The following is a 14,655-nucleotide window of genomic DNA, read 5'->3' on the forward strand; positions in this document are numbered from 1 at the left end:
AAATTAATTACAAATAAATTTAGAAAAGGATATGTAAATCCTTCATGAAAAAAATGAGAAAGTAGTGCCAGCATTTTAAACAATCTTGAATAACTTAAATTAAAAAAAAACAACAACACAATGATAGGCTCAAAAAGCTTCTTTCTTTTTTGTCTGCCATGGGGCTTGAACTCAGGGCCTGGGCACTGTCCGGAGCTCTTTCACTCCAGGCTGGCGCTCTACCACTTTGAGCCACAGCCCCACTTCCGGTTTTCTGGTGGTCGGTTGGAGGTAAGAGTCTCACGGACTTTCCTGCCCGGGCTGGCTTTGAACCGCAGTCCTTGGCTCTCAGCCTCCTGAGTCGCTCTGCCGAGTGAGGCCACTGGCTCACCTCGAGGGACCGACAGCGGGGTGCCCGGGGCAGATGGGCTGAGTTTGAGTGACGGACTATTGAGCGGCTCGTTCACCGCGATTCCATTTTACTGGGGCGTGGGTCTGGCGAGCCTCGAAGGGCGGCGAGGAGGACCGGCTCAGCCCGCGGGGGGCCCTCCTCTCTGATTCTGGAACCCCTGTTCTCTACGCTCGGAAAGCAGGTCTGCGAGCCTTCCTCGTCTCCGTGGACGACCGCACCCACGGCGCCTCCCTCACTGCCGCAGACCCCGGTGGAACCGACACGCCCACCCGTGGGCTGTGAGAGACACGCACGACCCAGCGGACGTTCCTCGCGCTGGAGGCCATGACGCGCCGGGTGCTGGTGGCTGGCTCTGTTTCCCACTTCCACATCCTTTAGATTTTAGAGCTGCAAGCCGCACACCCTCCTCCCAGACGCGTGAAGTAGTGTGCGCTCTACGCCCCAGGCCGGGCACCCACTGGAGGGAGGGCCCGAAGCCCGCGCTGCCCGCCCGGGCCGGCCCTTCCCGGGGCGGCTCCCACGCCCCGCCAGCCGCTACCACAGCCAGGATGCGGCCAGCTTCCGGCGTGACTGCGGCCGGCACGCTGCAAGTCCCCGGGGCACCGTCTGCGGGGCTGGAGGTGGACTTCCTGCCGTCCACGGGCAGGGCCCTCGCTCGGCCACAGACGGGCAGCCGGGAGCACTTCCGCCAGCCGTGCCTTGTGTGACGGAGAGTGGCTATAACGAGCGGAGTCACTGAACGGAGCCCTTGCACACGGGTTAGCAAGATGTCTTCCCGCGTGTCCCTGGCTCGGCTCTGGCTGCTCTCGGTGTAGCGTATAACTTAGCGCCTCACACTCGGGTCTTCCAGGGGCGGATTTTCCTGCGTTGTCATCTGTCGGATCGCAGTCTCCCCCTCTGCACCCACACCCAGACTTCAAGAGGGAATGAAGCCACCAGTGCCTTCCTCCCTTTCCCAGCGCCGCGGGTCAGATTTTGTTCCCTAATGTGGACGTGGTAGATGAGAGAGAGAGAGAGAGAGAGAGAGAGAGAGAGAGAGAGAGAGAGAGAGAGAGAGAGATGCATTCCTCTGCCTTTCCCATGTGCCGCGTGGTCTGGCAGAAGTTTTTTTTTTTATTTAAAGTTTTTATTATCAAACTGATGTACAGAGAGGTTACAGTTTCACACGTTAGGCATTGGATACATTTCTTGTACTGTTTGTTACCTTGTCCCTCATACCCCCCTCTCCCCTCCCCCTTTCCCTTTCCCCCCCTGAGGTGTTCAGTTCACTTACACCAAACAGTTTTGCAAGTATTGCTTTTGTAGTTGTTTGTCTTTTTTTACCCTGTGTCTCTCCATTTTGGTATTCCCTTTCAATTTCCTAGTTCTAATACCAGTATACACGGTTTCCAATATACTCAGATAAGATTACAGAGATAGTGTAGGTACAACCACAGGAAGGTGATACAAGAACATCATCAATAATAGAAGCTACAGATACACATGGGACGTTGAAAGTAGTTACAACAGTGATATAACAATTGTCTCCATAACATGGAGTTCATTTCACTTAGCATCATCTTATGTGTTCATAAGGGCCTAGCTATTGGGCCTTGTGATCCTCTCTGGCAGAAGTTTAAAGGAGGACATGTCAGAAGTGGGATTGGACCTCTGGGGTTCCCGCTTTCTGTGGGCCTTGGCTGCCTGCACCTAAGGAGAGCTCCCCCCCCCCCCAGTATGCAGTGGCCATGCCTCAGTGTCAGGAGTGCCCGGGCAGCTCCCGCGCCCAGCCCGCGCCCAGCCCGCGCCCTCTGGACCCCTCTGCAGAGGCCCCCGCGCTGCCCTGTCCCGCGGCCTTTCCACACACCCTCCCTTCAGCCCTCTCCGGTGCCTCTCCATTTCTATCGGGCCCCTGCCCGCCCTCGGGTGGCACCCAAAGAAAACAAAATACACCCTCCAGCGAGGCCCGCCCCGTGAAGCCGCCTGCGCGCTCTCCCTGGGAGCTGGGCTGCATCTCCCCGAGTGTCCGCGCTCACAACCGGCAGGCTCGGCCTCAGATCGCCCCTGCGCCCTTGCTGCTGGCCCTCCCGGGCCCTCCACGCCGCCTGTCACCCGGCTCGGTGCTGGCTGCCTCCCTCCCTTCCTCCTCTCCTGACCCACCACCTGCTTGGTGTTAGCTCTGAGCGCGGCCCCGCGGGGGGCCGACACCTTCCCAGGCCCGATCCCCATCTCCTGGGATTGTGGACATCCTGTCCCACTGAGCTCCCCAGAGCCAGCTCGGCAGCCAAAGCCCGGCCCCGCCCACGTCCCCTGCCCTGCTTCCTCCCTGTCTCTCCCGCCCGATCACAGACCCAGTGATTGCCAAACACGGTGCGGAGGGCGGGAAAGCGTCTGCGGTGCAGGTAGTCACTCGTGTTGTGGGTGGGCCTGCCCTCGCCTCTGGTTCCAGAGAAAGGCCGGCCTGGGAGCTTACCTGCCCGCCCCATTCCTACCCGTGAGGGTCGCACCTAACAGCCCTTGCCCCAAGTCCCTCCTTTATCTCTGGAAGGCACCTGGCTAGTGGAACTGAGGTGAGCGGCTAAGCCAGGCAGGAGGTGGCTGCAGGTTTGGTGGCACCTGTGTTGGGGAAGTGTGGGGGACTGCCACGCGGCAGCGTCTGCGGAGGGTGGCATGCTTCCCAACACACAGCCGGTTTGGAGACTGACGGCGACTCCTGTCCAGGAAGGGAGCCCAGAGCTCAGACAGGCAGTGGGCCGGGAGGACAGAGGGACAAATGACCAGGAGCCTCTCCAGGGGAGGGGGGGGCGTTCCAGACAATCCACTGCCGTCACTAGAAGAGAGAGGCCCAGCGTGGGGGAGGGGACAGAAGCAGTCTCAGGGAGCAAACAGGGTGACTGCTACGGAACCACAGCCCGCAGAGCGGGATGAGAGGCTGGAGGAATCCTGGCTGGGATTGCCGGACACGCGAAAGGACAACAGAGAAATAAAATCTGCACGCGAGGCAGTAAGACCCCAGTGTCCTCTTGGCACATTGACAGCGTGGTGTGGAAAAAACATTTTACAAGCCATTTAATACACGCAGCAAGACCCAAGAGAAGAAGCACCCGGGGAGACGGGCGGGAGGAGCCGAGTGGGCAGGGCTGGCCAGCAGGCGGGCGCTATCTGGAAAGAGGGTGACACCCAGGTCTGTAGGGAGCGCTAAGGCCCTCACCTCCATGGGGACCCCTCTTCCTGGGAGAGGCTGGATGGGACCCCCCCCCAACGTGGAGCTGTGGAGGGGGAACCAGTCCGCCTCTAGGGAGACGAGACGCACGTTCCCCACCCAGCCCAGAGACACAGAGGGTAGAAGGCGCGCACAGCCGCCCTGACCGCCCCTCGGGGGCTTGAATGCCAGAACACAGGAGCGCTAGGAGGACCTGCTCCAATCCCAGCCTGGCTGGTTGGTTGTTTAACGTGTGAGCTCTGTCACTAAACCACCAGACCCCGGGCCTGTGTGGCAAGCGCGGCAGCCCGGGGCCTCCGGCTCTAGATGCGGCCATGGCCGCTCCTCGAGCCCTCTCCGCAGACTCGCCTCCTCCCATCCTTGGCAGCTCCACGACCTCACGAGGAAGTCTCCAAGTGACGCAGCGGCAGATGAGCAGAATGCGGGGGACCCTGACGTGGGAGAGGGGACATTAAAGATGCGTCATTTCCTGTAAGACCGCAGCCGCCCATACGTCGTGGTAAAAGCTGCTCCTCAACAGGGAGCCGGGGACAGGAAAGAAACCACCACGACTGCTCTGATTAAAATATGACACACGCGCATCTAAAATACCTTGGGGCAACCAATACACACTTGAAATGACAGCCTCTATGGGGAGCGGTCCACAGAAGGGGGGGGTGAGGACAAGATGGCCGTGAAGCGGGAGGGGGGATGGAGGGGGCCAGCGGCAGGAAGTTGGATGGAGATGCATCGTAGACGCGTATGGAACCGTCCACCTCAGGGCTATCGTGGTCCCCGACGTGGAGGAGGCCGCAGGGAGGGGGGTCCTGGTCTGAGGCCAGCCTGGGAAAAATGCCAGACAGACACCACCTGAAAAGTAAAGGAAGGAAGGGTCGGGGTCCCGTTCCGGCGAAGTCCGTGCCGAGCAAGCTGAAGGCACGGAGGCCATTCCCCAGCACCACCGAGATGACCACCATCAGAGAGAGAAGCACGGAGCCCCCGGCTCAGGAGCCCGCTGAAGTGCTGCACGTCGAGGGAGCCTACGGAATGACTCCACTTTACAAGCCATCCGACAGGAATGGCCCACCAGGAGGGACGGCACTGCCTGCTCTGAGGCTCTTTGTCACTTCCAGTTCAGGGCTCGGGGAAGAGCCAAATGGAAAAGGTAGGAATGCGGGCACCCCGACGGGGCATCTGCACCCACACCCCTGCACGAGGAGGGCCGGGCAGCGCAGCGAGGGTGCGTTAGGAAGCAGCGTGGGCTTCCTTCTGGCCTCAAGCAGGCTCCAGAGGGCCGGGCCGGCCCAGGACCAGAGGAGCGGCCTCTGCTCTGGGCCGGCTTTGAAGCCCGTGCGCTGCCTTGGAACCACCCAGCTCCAACTGCGTGTGAGGAAGAGCTGAGCTGAAGAGAAAAGCGCGCCTGGGCTTCTAAGGTGTGTGTGTCTCCCAGGACTTTTTAATGGGGGGGGGGGCGTTTCTTTCTGAGTCCAGACAGATCTTTTGCTGTGTTTTTCTGTGGATGGCTGGGCTTCTCCAGGAGGGGCAGACCTTGAGGGCTGGAAGAGCCTCTGCCACCCCCTGGCACCCCGAGGGACCCATTGCTATTGACTGGGATTCTTTATAGCCTGGCTGGAGGAAGCCTTTGGCTGTAAACGGTCATGCACTGCAGCCTTCCCTGAAAAGGCCGAGGGGGGGGGAGTGAGGGCCTGGTCCTGAGAACCTGGGGCCACCGGAGAGGCGGGGGTGTGGAGAGGCGGACTCGGAGGGAGAGGGCGTGGGGCCCAGGGGACACCCCACAGGTGACAAGGTAACTCCAACGGGGCCGGGGGCCTCAGGGATGGGCTCTCAGGTCCTCCGCCAGGCAGGGGGTGGGGGGATGGGGCTCTTAGGGTCCTCCGGCCTGGGGGTGGGGTGGGGTTCTCAGGTCCTCCGGCCTGGGGGTGGGGTGGGGTTCTCAGGTCCTCCGGCCTGGGGGTGGGGTGGGGTTCTCAGGTCCTCGGGGCCCGGGGAGGGGGGCCTGGGGAGGAATTCGTGGACGCGCAGAGGGTGAACACTCCTCTTACTTGGCGGCGCCCTCCCCTGCCACCCAGCCCCTTTCCGCGCGCGGGGCTAGGCCTTCTGGAAGACAGATCTTCAGGAGCTTCCTGACAGAGCTGGGGGGGGGGGGCGCCAGTTCCACCCGTGTCCCCCCTGGGTGGGAGGCGAGACCCGCAGTCACGTGGAATCCCTCCTCCTCCGCCCCCACCCTCTCCCCCTGGACCCTTGGTTGCAGGAGCCGAGGCTCAGGGGGTCCCGCGAGGAAGGCGCGCGGGGTGGGGGGTGGCACGGGAGTCCCGGGGTCCGGCGCAGAGGACGCCCTTTCGGGGTCTCCGGTCGGCCTCCTGGGGACTCCGCGAATCCTAGACAGCAGCAGAAGCGGGTGCGCCGGCAGGGGGGAGGGCGGGCGGTAGTGGGGCGTCTCCCTCTCTCCCCTCCCCAGTTACTAGTTGGAGGGGGGCAGAAGGGCGCCCCGGAAAGACCCTCTCCCGCCCCGGGCCCACGCGCGCCTTTTCCCAGAATGGCTCTCCAGGAGCCAGGAGCGGGTGGGCCCCGGGGTCCGGCGTGGGGTCCCCGCCGCAGAGCGAGTCCGGGGCGTCCGGGGGCTTCCGGCCCGCCGGGAGCCCCAGTCCGGGGCGCGGGGCCGTCGGTCCCCAGGTCCCCAGCTGCAGCGGGCGGCGGGCAGGGCCGCGCCCCGGCGTCCTTCCCCTTCCCGGCGCCCGTGGCGGCGGCATGTGATTGTTGGGAGCCCCGCTTGAACCACTTCCTGCCCATTGTCACCTTCCCAGCGCCCGAGGAAGCGCGCCCCGGAGGCCATAAACCCGCCGCGCCGCCGGGCCGCCGGGCGGGGACCCCGCGCGCCCACCTCCCGGGCCCGCCGCGCTCCGAGCCCGCCGCCCGCCCGCGCGAGTGCCGGGAGGAGCCGCGCCCCCGGGGCGCCCAGCCCGGGCCCTCCGAGCCCCGAGCCCCGAGCGGGGAGGCCGGGCCGCCGGGGCGCCCCCTCGGGACAGGTGAGGGCGGCGGGCGGCCTCCCCGCCCAGGCGGCCCGCACAGGGGTCGGGCGGCCCCGCCCCGCGTGGCCGGGGCAGGGCGTCGGGGGGCGCGCGCGCCGGGAGAGCGCACGGGCCGCCGGGGCGCGCGGTGGGGGGGGGGCGGCCCCGCGCCCGCTTTGATGGAGGTGCGAACATGTGGGGGAGGGCGGGGCGGCGGGGCGGGCGGGGCCGGCGCGGAGGGCCGGGACCCGCGGCCGACAGGAAGCGGGCGAGGGAGCCCGCGGTGCGCCCGGCCTCCGCGGCCCGCCCGGCGGGTGTGATATGGCCGCGCGCAGCCAATGGGCGGCTCCCCGGCGCTTCAAAGGCCCCGCGGCCCAATCCGCCGCGCCCCCGACTCTATTTATGGGGAGGGGACGCGGCCCGCCCTCCCCCAGAGCCCGGCCCGGCGCGCCCGACGGGAGGTCAAGTGGAGCCGCGTCGCCCCGGGCCGCTGCCCCGCTCCGCGCCCCGCCCCGCGTCCCGTCCCGGCGCGCAGCCCCGCGGCCTCGGCCCGGCCCGGCCCGCGGGGAGGTGGCGGAGGGCTGGGCGCCGTCGGGGCGGCGGGAGGATGGGCTCCCCGGGCGCCGAGGGCGCGGGGCAGAGCCTGCAGCACCGCGTGGACCACCTGCTCAGCGCCGTGGAGAGCGAGCTGCTGGCGGGCCGCGAGAAGGGCGACCCCACGGAGCGCGAGCTGCGCGTGGGCCTGGAGGAGGGCGAGCTGTGGCTGCGCTTCAAGGAGCTCACCAACGAGATGATCGTGACCAAGAACGGCAGGTAGGGGCGCGGGGCGCGAACGGGGGGGGGGGGTCCCGAACTCCGAGGCAGCCCCGGGAACCGCGGGAGGCGCCCGGGTGCCAGCGCCCGTTCCGTCGGGCCGCGTTGGCCGGGGGGGGGGGTGGTCCCCCTCGGAGGTGGCCGGGAGGAGGGCGGCTTCCCCGGGCTCGGGGCCCCCGCGCGCCCGGCCCCGGGTCCTCCCGCCGCGCGCCGTCTCTTCCAGGAGGATGTTCCCGGTGCTGAAGGTGAGCGTGTCGGGCCTGGACCCCAACGCCATGTACTCCTTCCTGCTGGACTTCGTGGCGGCCGACAACCACCGCTGGAAGTACGTGAACGGGGAGTGGGTGCCCGGCGGCAAGCCCGAGCCGCAGGCGCCCAGCTGCGTCTACATCCACCCCGACTCCCCCAACTTCGGGGCGCACTGGATGAAGGCGCCCGTCTCCTTCAGCAAAGTCAAGCTCACCAACAAGCTCAACGGAGGGGGGCCAGGTAGAGGGGCGCGGGGGGCGGGCAGGACAGGGCCCCGGGTCCCCAGCATCGCCGGGCAGGCGGCAGGAGCTCGGCCCCTTTGGGCTCCGGAGAAGCAGTGGCAGCCCCCCCCTCCCCCGCCCCCCGTTAAATCTTCAGTGCTGTTTATGCTGAGCTGATAAGGCGCAGGCCAAAAGCCCCCAGAGCACAAGCGCGGGGAGAATCGGTGCAGGCCGGAGCTGGCGGCCGGCCCTCTTCCAGCCTCTGTCCCTCCTGGACGCAGCTTGGCACAAACCATCACATGAAAGCCAGACGTGCGGAGCAAAATTGCAATTAAAAAAAAAAAAGAACCTGGGCTCCCCCTCAGGGTCCCGGCTTCTCTGTCCCCAACCTTTTCCCTCCCGGCTGGTGCTCGCGGTTTGCGCCAACAGCTCCACTTGTGGCAGCTTTGGTGGTGGATTGGAGGGAAGAGGCTCACGGACTTAACTGCCCAGGCTTCACACCGACACCCTCAAGTTGCCACCTCCTGACTAATTAGGATTATAGCTGAGAGCCGCTGGTGACCCGTCTCACCTTTCCCCCCTTCCCTCCCATTTGGTAATGCTGGGGTTTGAACTCAAGGCCTCACGCTTGCTAGGCAAGTGTCCATCTTTTCTTGAGAGCAGTCTTCAGTTCCGGATTGTTCCGGAGCGCCGGTCAGTCCCTTCAAGCTGCAGACAGCCGGGCGTTTGAGGGCGCTCCGTGGCCCTGCGCTCCGTGGCCCTGTGCATTCCCTGGTTTCAGCGGTGCACACGATGCCTCACGTCCCCTTTCCGAGTCAGCTGTGGGAGACGCCGTCGACGGCTGTCTCGGAAGGCCCTGCAGCAGGGCGGGCGGGCTGTCGTCTGGCCTCTCGGGTGTGCCTCCGCGAGGGCAGGGCGTTGTTGCTGCTGTCTCCGCAGATCATGCTGAACTCCCTGCACAAGTACGAGCCTCGGATCCACATCGTGAGGGTGGGCGGCCCGCAGCGCATGATCACCAGCCACTGCTTCCCCGAGACGCAGTTCATAGCCGTCACCGCCTATCAGAACGAGGAGGTGCGGACTGGGGTCGGGGAGAAGCGGGGAGGGCGGAGCCCTTTGGGTTGGGGAGTCTGGAGATGGGGACCCCTGAGTAGCAGTTCCATTTTCTAATTGAGTGCGGCTGAAGTGGAGGCTGAGGGAAGAACAGTTTAAGATCCCCCCCCCCCGTTTCCTCGTTAGCTTTTCCATAACGGCACACAGAGGTGTATACAAAAGCTGCTCCCGCCCGCTAGATGCTTGAAAGGCTCCGCGGCGCGAGGCATTTAGGCGAAAGGCCCAGAGAATTTCCAGAGTGTGTCTCCTCCGTGTGTACATCTCCTCCAAGGAGAGGGTGACACTCAGCTGGAGACCAATGCAGAGTAGGCTCCTGTCACTCCGAGCACAAGAGCTAGCCTGGAGTTCCCGCGGAGCTGCTCTGACCCCCTCTCCTTCGTACACGGGAGGGCAGGCAGGGCCCGCCAAGTTTATCGAGTTCTACCCAGACACGGCTTTTCCTCGCAGTTCTCAGCCACTTTGGATCCAAATAGAGAGAAATATACTGAGCTGGATTTAAATATATTTTGTGACATTTCCCAGTTTCTTCCCGTCCGATCTTTGAGCGAGTGGGCCGTCTTCTAGAAAACACGCTTTCTTGTTTTTCAGATCACAGCTCTCAAAATTAAATACAACCCATTTGCTAAAGCTTTCCTGGATGCAAAGGAAAGGTGAGATAACTAACTGGACTTCCTGAGCCAGGAGCCGGGGACGGTGCCGGGCGCGCCTTTAACCGCTGCACGCGCTCTCTCGGCAGAAGCGATCACAAGGACCTGATGGACGAGCCCGGGACGGCCAGCAGCCGGGCTGCTCCCAGTGTACGGTTTGTCGCACCCGGGGCTGTCTTGGGCCTGGCTTCGGGCCCAGGCCGGCGGGAACTGGGTGCCGGGGCTGAGCTGCGGTGTGGGGGTGGGGGTGGGGGGCAGATGCCCTCTGTGCCCAGGGCGCCGGGCCTGCTGTAGAGCTGCCCACCCTGCGGCCAGCTCCGCTCCCAGCTGCAGGTCCTCCCCCAGCCCACACCTGAGTCCGTCCGTCGCGGCTCTGGTGCCGGGAGAGCCCCTTGAGCACCGAGGGGAGTCGGGGCTGGGGAGGGCGGGCTCGGCCTGTGTTCGGGGAGGCGGTCTCTCCTGTTGTCAGTGGCTGAAAGCGGAAGGAACCTTTCTCCTCCAGTCTGATGTCCACGCCAGCCACGCGCGGCTCTGGTGGAATCGCGGGGTTGTGACATGCGGGTGGTTGTGCGTCGAGTCTTGCTTCCTCCAGGAGTTTGAGCCAAGAGCGCAGGTCCAGGGGGTGGTGAAGCGTTCAGTGCAGCCTCCCCGCTCTGGGCAAGGAGGACCCGCGGAGGTGGGGGAGGGTGGTGTGCCCGGTGTCACGGTCAGCGTGACGGGCGCGTCACAGGCCCCGCGGAGAGGCCTCCTGTCAGTTTTCCGGGCTCATTTGACCGTGAATGTAAGAGCGTAATGAGTCTCAGAGGGAGACAGGAGGGTGGTGGGGAAGCTTTCTGCTGCAGAGGTGTAGAGAGGGCCGGTGGACTCGGGTGGACTCGGGTGGGGTGGGGTGGGCTAAGGCAGAAGGCAGGACGTGTCCACCCCAGCTGGAGTGGAGGCCGAGCTGAGGCCCTGGCGTGAGCGCAGTCACTCCTCCCCGGCTCCCCGGGCCCCTCGCCTCTGTCCTCTTGGGTCCGTTAACCGTTCCCCTTGGGGCTGAGGAAAGCCCCCTGCGGGGTGAGGGTGGGGGGCGGACTCCCCAGGAGGCAGAGCCGAGGCGCGCACCCGGGGTCCGCAGGCCTCTTGGGAACTCGGGGGGCTTGAACCCTTGCTCTAGCGGGTGCGTGGAACGTGGCGCGTGGACGCCCGGAGGGTCTGCACCCTGGCGCGGGCGCGCGGGACTCCCCGCTCCCGAGGGAAAGGCCCCGATGTCTGCCCACAGACGGCAGCCGCTTCACGTTCTCTCCCACAGCAGGGGGGTGGCTCCTCCCGGGCACCGGCCCCCTCTGCCGCCCGCCAGCCCGCACCCTCAGTTCGGCGGCCCCCTCCCGCTCTCCTCCACGCACGGCTGCGAGAGGTACCCGGCCCTGAGGAGCCACCGCGCGTCGCCCTACCCCAGCCCCTACGCTCACCGGAACAACTCTCCGAGTAAGTCGACCCCTCGGTGGGCTGGGGCGGTGGGAGGCCCGGAGGCCCTGGGCGAGAGAGCGCTCTTGCAGAACGCCGTTCTTAGCCCGGTGTGTCCCCGCCTCACCCCAGGGGCACCCCGGGGCTCCGCGGGGGCCGGTGTGCAGAAGGACAGATTGCCGAGCCCGGCCCCAGGGCCAGTGCTCCCCTCCAGAGGAGAGGTTTGACGATGCTCTCTTGAAAGCCATCCTGTTGAACTGGGCCCAAGTGGCTTCCCCGGGGAACGCTCCAGCCCTGCACCAGAAGCTGGCCGGGTCTCCGGCCCCACCAGACTTGGGGCTGAGGGCCGGGTACGGGTCAGCCCCTGAAGACCCCAGGCCTCATTCTCTCTAACATTCTGCATGCTCAGACTCACTTCTGTCTGCTGAAAATAGCTGAACACCATAAAGCAATTAAGCAATTACAGGTGATTTGAAGTGAAAGGAAATAAGTCGTTGGAACTCCTTCAACCAAAGGCTAGACTTTGAAGCAGGAAGGTCATATTTATAATTTGCATGGGAAAGGCTGGTTAAAATAACACCTACTTAGATTTCCCTACTTGTAATCTGGGCTGGGGTATAGCTTAGTGGCAGAGCACTAAGACCCTGGGTTTGATCCCCAAGTCAATGGTTGCAGATTTCTGCCAGGCAGTGACTGATGTGACAGTAAAGGAAAAAGTAATTGTATCTGTCAGTAAGTATTTGTCCTGATGACCAGGTAAGCCAGCTAATGGATTCTTTTCTATATTTAATATCCTGTAGACCATTGGCTTTTAATGCTGGCTCTTCCTGGTCGTGTTTGGCTGTTTTCACTGTACTCTGTTGCTGGAGGAGCCCACCCAATGACAACCTCCTTCTGTGTCCCCTAGCCTACGCGGACAACTCGTCGGCGTGCTTATCCATGCTGCAGCCCCACGACAACTGGTCTACCCTCGGAGTGTCTCCGCCCCCCAGCATGCTACCCATGGGCCACAGCTCCAGCCCGCCCACGGGCTCCAGGTACGTGCGTGGAAGGGCCATGCCATTCCCGGACCCACATTGCTTCCCTTTCTCCTGGTCTTTTCTCCTCTGCTGGCTCCCGATTGTGGACCGTGGGCCGGCTGTGCAGCTGGGCTGTCCCTGAACCTCTCAGCGTTGTGCGGGGGAGCTGTCCCTCTCTGTCTGTGCCCTCTTGAGCCCAGAGCATTTACGGGGTGCTGGCATGTCAGGGCTCCTATGACGACTCAGTCTCCTAACATCAGTGAACCTCCATTTTTTTTCCATACATAAAAAGGGGACGCCAAGTAACCCTGGCTGTCTCTTACAGATTGGGGTCAGTAGATGAAGCTTGAAGAAATGATAAAGATCTTTTCCAGTTAGTGAAGTGATTCAGTGAAGGAAATAAGCATATTGGCTTTTCTGTAGATATAGAATCAAAGTCAACAGGTAAAGAATGGTGACTGTTTGTTTCCTTAATGATCAATTTTGTGGTGGGAGAATGGCTTAAAAAATCAAGCGGTGTACGCCACCTTGACAGTAAATGAACTTAAAAAAAAATCAAGCGGTGCACATCCCTCCCCAGGTGTGTCATTGCTCCTCTGTAGGGCTAACACAGTAAGAAACAGCCAAGGTCGACGCCAGCCCTCCTCCCGCGTGGGCGAACGGTGTGCGCTAACCGCGTCAGCCGGAGGCCGCGTCCCGTGGGTGGGACCTTAGAAGCGACACCCTTGGCCACATTTGCCTAAGATCTTAGTTCCTTTTGACCAAGAAATGGTCCTTTAATAACCAGAGCCAAATTGTCTGCTCCTAAAAATAAACCAAACATCTGCCGACAGCGAAATTTCCAAGGGTTGTAGGTCATTGCCCAAGAAGCAGTGTCATGACCGTACGTTGCAAACGGCTTGCGGGGGGCTCCCGGAAGACGGCAAGGCCGCCGGGACTCTGCCTCCGTCACCCGCAAAATGGGATGAATCTGCCTGGTTAGGTTATTAGCCCTTGCCTTGCTTACAAGGTCGAGTGCGGCGGAAAGCCCGGGCATGTCTTGATAAACCACACAGCGACACAATGAGAGGCCTTGTGGATTGTAGCACAGTCAATCAATCAGCCCTCCCTTTCCCCCCGTGTGGTACTGGGGACCCAGGGCTCTGAGCTTTCTAGGTAAGCACTCTTCCACTGGAACCATTACCTAGCCCCTTTTGTTTGTAGTTTGCTTTTGAGATAGGGTCCTCAAGCTTGAGACTCTCCACCCCCCAAGTAGCCAGGATTGCAGGGCTGTGCCACCCACATCTGGCTTAGACCAGAAGATTTCTAACGGAAGGCACCGGTGGGTGGCTCCTGCCTGGCCTGCAATCCTAGCCATGCGGGGGGCTGAGACCTGAGGATCCGGTTCAAAGCCAGTCTGGGCACACAATCGGCTCCCATAAACCACCAAAAAGCCAGAAGACAAGCCGTAGCTCAAGTGGCAGAGCACCGGCCTTGAGGGGTGAAAAAAAGCTAAGGGACAGCTCCCAGGCCCTGAGTGCAAGCCCCCGAGGAAAACAAGCTTCTCCCGGCCCCCTTTCAGGAGGGTTTGTTCTCTGTGGTGGGATTTAATGTAGCGAGTGATCATGCCTCTTACACACGCAGAGGGCGGTGTGCCACATACACGCAGGGGCCGTGTGCCTCTTACACACGCAGGGGCCGTGTGCCTCTTACACACGCAGGGGGCCTCCCGGGTCTCTGAAACTTCCCATTCTGCCTTGTGAACACGGAGCTGCTTTCTGCCAGGCCCGCGGCACTCTGCCACGAGTTGTGCACTGGTGAGCCGCCTTTGTAGTTGCCAATGGGCGAGGCGGCAAAGCGTGTGCAACTCCAGATGTGGGTCGGGCGGTCCCACGGGGAACAGGGGTGCAGGGCGGTGGGATTCTGGGCCCTGCCCCCACGACGGGCCCCCGCGGGGTTCTGGACCGCCGCGCTTTCCGTTTCAGCCAGTACCCCAGCCTGTGGTCGGTGAGCAACGGCGGCATCGCCCCCGGCTCCCAGACGGCCGGCGTGTCCGGTGGGCTGGGGGCCCCGTTCTTCCGCGGCTCCCCTGTACACTACGCCCCCCTGGCCCCCGCCGGCCCCGGCCCGAACCCCGGCTCGCCGCTGTACGAAGGGGCCAGCGCGGTCACAGACATTCCCGACGGCCAGTTCGACGCGGCCCAAGGCCGCCTCCTGGCCTCCTGGACGCCCGTGTCCCCGCCCTCCCTGTGAGCGGCCACGCCCTCTCCCGGTCCCCAGGGGCCTGCGGGGTGGGGTCGGCTCCCGCAGGGTGGCGTGGACGCTCCCGGGCAGAGGAAGAGGAGGCGGCCTCGCCCGCAGCCGTGGGAAGGAGGAGGAGGTGGCCCGGCCGCCACCACGCCCGCGCCACGACGGAGTGACCGCCCAGCTCCTAATTTCCTCTAACTCGCAGTCAGAAAGCCTTCTCCCCGCTCCTCACTCCGGCACACGGGGCCCTGCACCCCCGGGGAGGCCCTGCACCCCCGGGGAGGCCCTGCACCCCCGGGAGGCCCTGCACCCCCGGGGAG

The 14,655-nt window shown here is 63.6% G+C and overlaps 1 protein-coding gene across 1 annotated transcript; it reads left to right on the forward strand.

Annotated features, from left to right (window-relative positions):
* Window positions 1–7,208: 7,208 nt before the first annotated feature.
* Window positions 7,209–14,341, forward strand: LOC125357757 (T-box transcription factor T-like). Its single transcript, XM_048354684.1, is given in 10 exon segments — window positions 7,209–7,414; window positions 7,638–7,898; window positions 8,820–8,958; window positions 9,586–9,647; window positions 9,734–9,762; window positions 9,765–9,794; window positions 10,936–10,971; window positions 10,974–11,111; window positions 11,998–12,127; window positions 14,074–14,341. Coding segments are annotated over 10 exon segments (1,299 nt in total).
* Window positions 14,342–14,655: the final 314 nt, after the last annotated feature.

Source organism: Perognathus longimembris, chromosome 9, assembly GCF_023159225.1.
Source record: "Perognathus longimembris pacificus isolate PPM17 chromosome 9, ASM2315922v1, whole genome shotgun sequence".
Lineage (NCBI taxonomy): Eukaryota > Metazoa > Chordata > Mammalia > Rodentia > Heteromyidae > Perognathus > Perognathus longimembris.